A 9,147-nucleotide genomic window follows, 5' to 3' on the forward strand; every position below is an offset into this window, starting at 1 on the left:
TTCATAGCTCAAGCTACTTCATTGTGATCTTTTAAATATGTAAAGAGTCCTGTCAGAGACGTTTCTCAAATATGGTTAATATTGCATAGCAAATCTGTATGATTTGAGTTATTACGATGTCAATTTTACATATGAAAAATGTGGGTAAACACACGCTTCGCATGTGCTTCTGGCATATTAGCTGGGATATCAAAATTTCTCTCTTCCGTGCCCACCTCGATTTAGTTAGAAGGAAATAAAGAATGAAAATTTTCATATGCAAAATAAAATTCAAGTCCTGAAATTCAAACAGTTATCTCTGGTTATATGGCTTCGACAGAAAAGATTGACTCCATTTTGGAAACGTCTCAATCTGGACTATCGAAATACTTAAGAAATTATCCCAAAGTAGTGTGACCTTGAAACAAAATGTCCCACTTGAAAATTTTAAAAATTTTCTTATTGATATTAGCGCCTCTAGCGGTGGTCCTATCAAGTTATGTTGTTCTGGTGGGTGATGGCATTTTATGAGACCCTTCCAATGATTACAAAATCATTCTGATCGGTTAATTAGAAGCAGAGCTATGGCCATTTAATTTTCGAAATTTGAACCGGTGTATCTAGGGTCCAGAAGGTCCTAGGTCCTTAAGTGACGGTTGGTTGGAAAGGTCTTAAAGTCAGCTATAACATACCAGAATTTGAGCCCGATTTATGCCATAGGGGCTGAATAATTGAGGAAAGCGTATTTTGGGGGTGTTCAAAATGGCGGACATAGGAGTGGGAGGTTGGATTTGACAAAAAATGTTCATTACCACTGCATACTTTTAACCTTTGCTGCAAACCGCATGTCGATATCTCTTACCGTTTAGGCCCCACAAGCCCGTTTGTCACGACAGACGAACGGTCGGACGGAACGACAAACAGACACGAAAATCAAAAAAGTGTCCCTTCCCATTTTCGTCATATTTTGACATTTTACCGTTACCTGAGTCGATTGGAGTTGTTTTTGCGAGGTTCAATTTTTTGCGCGATTACGGATATTAGCTGTGATGTATATCACAGCTAATATCAAATCAAAAGCTAATACAAAAAAATTTCACATTTCTATATGATCACAGAAAACATACAGTAAATCTCAGCTCTCCTATAAACACACGCAAAACGTGTGATAATCCACATTTTTCACTTATTTGCATTCAGTAACTATTTACCATAGCTACCATATAGTTAATTCTGCTACGGTTCGCCATCGACCTCAATGTTAAACTTCTTTGTCCGTCATACATTAATCGCCTAATTTTGTTCTTTCATGTTGAGGAACACTTGTCTAAATTACTTCTAAAAGCATAACTAAACCTTTTGAAAAGAATTAAGATTTCTGGTCATGGTACTATTCTTGTATCTAGCCCCAAAGAAAAATTATGTTCGTTAATTTTCTTTTGTGTTGTCATGCTCAAATAAGCCCAACATTCCGAACGCGCACTCTATGATGTTAAGCGGTAAACCAAAAGCGATGCGATTCCTGCCGCCGCGCTATCGGTCCTCTCGCGTAATGTAATATCCCATTTGCCCGCGTGTGAAGGCCCATTTTGTTGCTCCTGCATCGCTATCCCTTTCGTTGAGGAGTTCACATACCTGAGTCGTCTTTGATGAGGGTTTAACCTGTAAGCAGCACGCGATAAAACTGAAAAATGGGATGTTTGCCTCTATAAATAGTCTCTATCACTTAGGCCGCGTGAGTTCGCTGAGCGTCTCGCGTTCATTCCATAATGCCCGTATCGACTCTAGGGTAAGCTATGGAGTGAGTGGCTTGAGAGGTGATCGGGCATCACATATTAGATCCGCGGGAATGGCACAGAGTGCTGCCCTGAGAGCGATGCTGCGCTAGACAAAGCGCGACTCACTGTTTACGTCTTTCTACTATATCAATATACTGCCATTGCCGCACATCTAAAAGTACAAAACACTGAGACTGTTTTACACGAGAGGGGGTTTCCTCAATTCTAATGGATCTATACCTGGCCACGACGGAGTGCAGGCTCTTGTCTCCCGGCCAAGACATGAACTTCTTGGGAGATTCTATATCTACGTGGCCCTGCTCTACAATAGTCATCTGCTTGCATTAGGGAGTCAATCTCAATTTCAAGTCAGTGTGAGGCAGCTTTTGCGCGGGGGCTGGTTGATCATCTGTGGGAGGAGTTCCTCTAAACAAGATATGGTCATGGTTTGAAGCCCAAAGACCGCGGATCGACAATTTCTCGGCATAGCATTTGAGCATGTGTCTATATTTATTTTCTTTTCCCAGAATTCTTGCTTTTTGTTTCCCCTTAGTTGTACTTTTCTTTTTGCTTCTTCCTTTTTTCTCTTTGCTTTTGTATCAATCCCTGGCATGTGTCCCTCTTACCTGTGGCTACATTCTACTGAACCCATGAGAAGCGCTTCAACTCCCCCCTCGGAGTTTTGCTGTTCACTACTATTTCCCAATGTGATATGCGCGGAATTTTTTTACTGCTTATAGTCACAACCATACAATATCTGCAATTGTAAATGTACGGAGCCAGTGTGCGGCACACGACCAATGATCCGAGGTTTCTACCATTTTCCTCGGGGAAGTTGGTAATAAAGTCGGCGGCAGCCAAAATCGCATGGAGAGGTAAAATAAATAATTATCAATTAAATGAACTATAAAGCAAGCTGGAACTATGCAACTATAGGAAGGCTCTATTCTAAATGCTATCTCTATTTACAATAATACTTTTCAACCAGAGTTCCAAGGTACAGTCTATTAAGGAAATTTATAAGATATGTGTCACATTCGCCGAGAAATTATGTTAAAATTTAATGGTGGTTGTTTTTGTGAGTCACTTGAGTCAGGATCTGGTACAAAAGTCACTGAATGCGAAAAAGTAAAAATTTACCGTTTATGGTTTTTTGATTTTTCTTTTGAAATAAATAAATTTCTAGAGTCTATCTTAAGTTATTGCCCACCGAACAATACATTTAGTTCCCCAGTGACCCCAGACTCCGACGAAGAACCTCATAATGGAGGTTTTTATTTTGCTACGAATAGACAGTGAAAACACCATTTTGATTTTTAGCATAACTACAATTTACCGAGCACTCCAATTGACCTCATCTTTTAACACAAGATAGCTACTATGGTCATATAAGGTCTAAAAACCTATGCTGTATTTAAATTTATTGCCTAAGTTGTATATTACCTGATAGTAGATATTGGGATGTGAAACATGTTGGATACCGTCTGAAAGGTCTGTCCACGTGATACGCAATCGGCTGCCTGTGCTAAGAGATTTTCCGAACGCCGGATTCTGCGTGTGTGTCTAGGTTCCTGTTCGTACTCGCACATCACATTGGCCATAGCGAAATCTGTTGGGAAAAAATGGTAGCAGAAGAGAGAGACGATTTATAATTCCATTGATTTCTATTTGACACTCCAAAATCCTACATAGGAGGAATTATAAAATATCACTTAAAATTCTTATACAATAGCATAAATATGAAGCATATTAATTGCCAAATCTTTGGACTAGTTTCACGCGTGATCTATCTTGCTCAGTCGCTTTTTCTCTGCAGCCTGACGCAGCTGACGTGGCATTGGGAAAGAGGATTTTATATCCCATCTTTTCATCCAATTTCTTAATGTCTTGCGCGGTACCTTGTGTATTTGACTAGCGCGGTAAATCGATTCGCCCGCTTTTACATTCATTAAAGCCGCCCACAACGCATCTATGTTGTATGATCTTGGTTGATTGCCACGCGGATTACGTAAGACGAAGGCCTTCGGCGGCACTGTTGGTACCTCCTCCATCACATCTTTGGTAAATGGGATAAGCGGTGGAAGGTCCATATCTTCATCCGATGACACATCATCACCATTAGCATCACTCTGATCATCTATATTGGGTGAGCAGATGATGTTTTCACAGCTTTCCACTGAGGACGCCCGGCCTGAACGTACGCTGATTGACATGCTAGAACGATCAAATTTCAGAGACGGTGGAAGTAGACCATCACACTCCCCGTCGCCCAATTGATGGTAATTTTCAAAAAGAATATCATTAGATATCACACGTATTGTGCCACTCGGCGATGCCTCGTGCAGATTGTCTGTGGACAGAAAGAGAGAGAAAAGACCATCAGACTTTTCACAATTTGAAAATTACACATCAACTTATTTGACAAGAGAGTGCGAGTAAGTCTAAGTATATGAGTGTTGAACTCAAAACGGATAATACATTATGCTTCGGTTCTGTTGAATATTATAAACTTAAATAAATTCATGTTATGCTTATTGCTGGTGCAAAATAATATTTTCGAATATGTATATACAATATATTCATACATTTATTCATATATTTCGCGATCTTAAGTCTGCCTCAATTAGCAAAACTTAGCATCAGGTATTGGCTCCGTACCGCGGATCCTGCAGAGATTGGCCAAATTTGTAGCTCTCGCTACGGAAAGTGGCGTTAACGAGCACTTCAACCACAGCGACTCGCCCCTATATCAGAAGGCAGGGTCCAAGGGCTCCGAAAGTTGACTCGGTTTCCTGGACCCTCCGTAGTCTAACGTAAAATCACACCCGGAGCCAAACAGCCCTAATAGCTAGGTTCTTCTTCTCCTCCAACGTATGCTTTGAGCCACCAGCCCAACGTTTTCCGCACACCGTGGGAGTCGTGAAATATACAACCAATAAAGGGACTATTCTATCGTTTTGTCTCGGAGGTTGGTCACCAATATCAAGTTAGCGTTGGCTGCAAATGAGGTTGTGAATAATGTATTTGCTATAACTGAATAAATGCATATATAAAATTGATCCAAAAAATCTTTTCGCTTTTTATTATACATTGGATATATAAAAAAAAAATTTAAGCACAGAATTGCGTCCACCGACGTCTGTGTTGATGACCAACCTCCAGAGCAAAACGGTGGAAAAACTCTTTCACCGGTTGTATTGGCTTTCTTGCTGAGCTTTAACAGAATGAAGAAAAGGAAAAAAAACAGGGCACCGAAAATTTTCCGATTGCCTGCTGCTTGATATCTCTGGGAAGTTCATTCCAGTGAATCACCCCGTCAACAAAATGAATCAGTCTCCATCTCTCCAGCGTCATCGTCATTCTCGTCGGCGTCACCGTCAGTGCACTCCTCGAGGCGAAGACGGATCAGGTGGACAACCTTTTCCTGCCCCTCGTGGCCTTCATCATCTTCTCCGTGCGCATTTAAGGCTTAAGCGATCGCGATGGCATCATTGAAGGCATTAAAGTGAATTGTTTGATTGTTTAAATAGACTTTTGCGAAAAATCGTCAATGAATTATATATACGCGTAATCAAAATTGCAGTGCGATTCCGAACATAATATTGACAGTTCCCTTACTCACTAGTGCCTCTACATGGGTGCCAGGAGAAGCAGTCTCAATGTTTGTACTACGGAATTGTTAATGCTGGGGGATCGCTCCCAACCGACCAACTCATTCTTGGGCACGAAGCACATCGCACTCTCACTTCCGATGCAGTAAAACTCGCCTCCGCAATTTTTCTTTCTTCGCATTTCAATTGAGATCTCTTTTCAAGTTGTCAATTTGCCATTTTCACTCACTAACAGCACGATTCACATTCTACCACCGCAAATCTACGGCAGCGCCTTGGTATAAGACCTCTCAATGCATTTAATATAGAAGTTAGAACAAGTGCCGAGGGATCGGTAAGGGACAGCTTTCAGCTAAAAATAATTTAATTGGAAGAACAAAAGCAAAGTAAGTCCTGAACCTGAATTACCCACTTAAATAAAATGAAATACCCTAAAACTACACAAATACAATTGCTCAATTTCATTGAATTATAATGAATACAACAGCATAGAGTGATCGATATTAGGAATACGATGGTTTTTTATGACATTTCTGTTTGGCGGAACACTGTTCAAGACCTACAGATACGAAAACATTTGATTACAAACATTCTGTCTTGTTGCCAATAAACATCACCTCACAGACTTAGTAACGAGGGAATTTCATTTCTCCACTTTATCGTCTTCCTCTTTATATTCTCTTTAGTGCCATGGCGATGGAATTCTAGCCAGTTCGTGAAATGTCAGTAGAGAAGAGGATGGTGCACAAGTGCCTCAAATGCTCCAAGCGACACATAGCAGTTGATGAGCGATTGTAAAAGCAAGAGAGTGCGTCACTTTTGTGAACCTTCTTTTTCAAGGCATTCTCACACAAAAGAGTGCCATTCAATGTGTATGTTTCGATTGTCACTTTCCTCACGACAAGAGCCATTTAGCTCAAATCTCTCACCATGAATAACCATTTCGTTTCCCTTAACTATGCGGTCCTGTTAACAAGTTAGAAGTCGATAATTTTATGTTCATTCTAATTTGAATCATTTCAAAATTTGGCTCCTAAAAGAGGAATGCCATTACTAATTCATTGCGACTACGCCACTAATTTCGTATGAGTCAACAGATAAGAAACTGCTTTTTTTTAAGTTCTTTGACATTGAATAAAAAGTATAACCCAATGTTGGAAACGTCCGTAACTGGGCCATCGAAGTGCTTAAATATTTTATGCGAAATTGCTTAACCTTCAAACAAAACTTCTGACTTTACAATTTTTAAACAATTGTGATTGAAATTAGCGGATCTAGCTGTAGTCAGATGAACATCTTTCAAAATGAACCAAAATAAAACAAAACAAATGATCTGTACAAAATAAACAGACAAAAAAGTATAACTCACGTAAGAAATGAAGGAGATAAAAACAAAACAGAAAACAGTCACGATAAAAAATTATATCAATGTAGACAAATGTTAGCACACAACAACTCTGAGTAGTAAAGTTGTATTAACATGAGTGGCGAATAAACCAATATTATTAAAAAAAAAAAAGTCCAATTTACGAGTTTTTTTATCCGTTTACAGATAAAGTTGACTTTGTCCAGCTCAGTTAACTACTCAATTATCAACAAGATTATCTCTTTCTGACGTTTTTTTTTATCAAATAATACCTTAAATGCTGTAAAATTCTAAATTGTGACATCGAGTAATCTTGTAGGCTCAATGGATTCAAGTCAACGCGTGTTCATTGAATTTGAGTCATTTATAAATCGCTTTCAGGGCGGCTGTAGCTCAGTGGTCAACGCGTTTGACTCTCGATGCCACAGTCGTGTATGCAAATCTTACCGATTGCAAAAATGTTTGAACACGGAGTGTAAAGAAAATTAGGCTTTTTAATGGCAAATTGCAGCAAAAAAGCAAATAGCAGCCAAAATGGTTACTGTTGAACGTGTCAGCTGAAACATACACTTCACTAGAATTGTCTTTTGCTTTGTCCCTATATTGAGCGGGCGGTAGAACCACTTATGGTGGATTGGCAAACTAACAATTCGCCACAGCATAACAAAAACCTTTCTAGATATCTCCTCTAAAGGAGAAAGCTGTAGCCCGCAATGAGACGTTCAGGCCACAAAAGTAAGTAAGGAAATATCATACCGCACTTCGGCTGGGTTTTCAGTTAAATTCAGTACAGTGTTTAATGTTTTAGCTAAAATATTCAACAGCAACCAGTTGAGCTGCTCTAATTAAAAAAATCGAAAATTGAAAAAGTCATTTTGTCTCATTTTGCATCGATTTCTTGTCGAAAATCAAATGTAAATTTGGCATCCAGAAACCAAGTGAATGGTTTTGGGGGTATAAATGTCATATACAATGTGCTCATTAGGGTATTGATGTGACAGTACAAAAACTTTGAAGCATAAATTCCAGTAAAAAAATAAATATTTTAAATACCATTTGAGAAGGTTATATATAACCTAAATTTGGTGATTTTCAACTCACCGGATTTGTTTTTTGTGTCGTCCACAGAGTCCGTATCGGCTTCTATCAGGCGAGGATGATCTTCGTGATTTAGTTCCCCCATTATATCAGTGTTTGTCTTTGGTGAGACTTCCTCGGTGGTCATAGTATCTAAATTGAGCGCCGCGTCTGCTCCACATAGCCCACGAATTTGCAACATTTCGGCCACCTTTATAAGATCTGGCAAACCGGCTTGACTAACATTCACTTCACCCTTATACATAAAATCCACAAGCGCTTGAATTTCCCAAAGCCGAATATCGCGTGGCAGGATGATGATAGGGTGTTTGCATGGGTTTTCGCCTAATAGAGCTTCGAAGTAAGTCGAACAAGCAGCTAGGACAAGGCGATGGCAATGTACCTGATGGCCTTCACACGCCAGTGTAACGTCTACGAAGCGTTGTCCGGCAAGCATTTGCGGGAAAGCAGCACCAATACTGCCCAGATGACTGTTCCACCGGATACAAAACTGTTGGCTGGTCATGTTTTAGTATTATACAACACGATCAGGTGGGTAGGGCAAGAGCTCCACCATAGGGACCGAGCTAAGCGTCCAATTCGGCTTTCTTATTGTTTGGATAGACGCAGCTGCACGAATTCACCGCAAGGGGCTGCCTGTTCCATATATGTTTCTCCACCCTATAAACATACGAAATTGAATATTGTCGAGAAGTCAGTGGAAAATTAACCGACGTGTGAAATAATTTTAACCCTAGAGAACGTTTTACGGCCACCATTGTTAAATCTGAATCTCAAGCATCGCTGTGTCGATTGTCTTGGATGCACAGGCTTGTACTTCAGAATATTACAATATACTACCTTTATTTACTCAGAGCAAATACATTAACCACAGCCTCATTTGCGGCCATCGTCGTCTTAGTTTCATTGACCAGCCGCGAATCCCACGGTGCAGGGGGGGGAGAGAGGAAGACGCTGTACTGGTGGTGCAAAACATACGTTGGAGAGGAAAAAAAACTTAGCCATTAGAGCTGTTTGGCTCCGGATGTGGTTTATATGCGCAGACGATTAAAATAGATTTCATTTGGCGTAAACAAATTCAAATTTGGCCACGGTGGACAAATACGATCATGGAATAATTCCATACCTATTCCTTTTAGCCATATATATATATATATATATATATATAATATATATATAATATATATATATATAATATATTATATATATATGTATATATTAGTGCTATTTTTGGCAAACGAAATCTATTCCACTTGTCTTCTCATATACATATACTTTGGACGGAACTTAACTCTGATGGAATTTGCTCTGGCAG

The 9,147-nt window shown here is 39.6% G+C and overlaps 1 protein-coding gene across 1 annotated transcript; it reads right to left on the minus strand.

Annotated features, from left to right (window-relative positions):
• Positions 1–77: 77 nt before the first annotated feature.
• LOC132257069 (longitudinals lacking protein-like) lies at positions 78–8,561 on the minus strand. Its single transcript, XM_059753779.1, has 2 exons — positions 7,836–8,561; positions 78–3,366 (listed from the first exon to the last, which is right to left on the minus strand). Exons 1-2 carry the CDS (start codon positions 8,335–8,337, stop codon positions 3,197–3,199), a joined length of 672 nt encoding a protein of 223 aa, XP_059609762.1. The 5' UTR covers positions 8,338–8,561; the 3' UTR covers positions 78–3,196.
• Positions 8,562–9,147: the final 586 nt, after the last annotated feature.

The sequence above is a fragment of the Phlebotomus argentipes genome, unplaced genomic scaffold (assembly GCF_947086385.1).
Source record: "Phlebotomus argentipes unplaced genomic scaffold, Phlebotomus argentipes genome assembly contig_75, whole genome shotgun sequence".
In the NCBI taxonomy this organism is placed as follows: domain Eukaryota; kingdom Metazoa; phylum Arthropoda; class Insecta; order Diptera; family Psychodidae; genus Phlebotomus; species Phlebotomus argentipes.

Excerpts from the sequence above, each read along its gene's own strand:
- LOC132257069 (XM_059753779.1), bottom strand. The coding sequence starts at position 8,337 with ATGACCAGCCAACAGTTTTGTATCCGGTGGAACAGTCATCTGGGCAGT. Across the intron at positions 3,367-7,835 it reads CGACACAAAAAACAAATCCG|ATTTCGCTATGGCCAATGTG; the intron begins GTGAGTTGAAAA and ends TTTTCCCAACAG.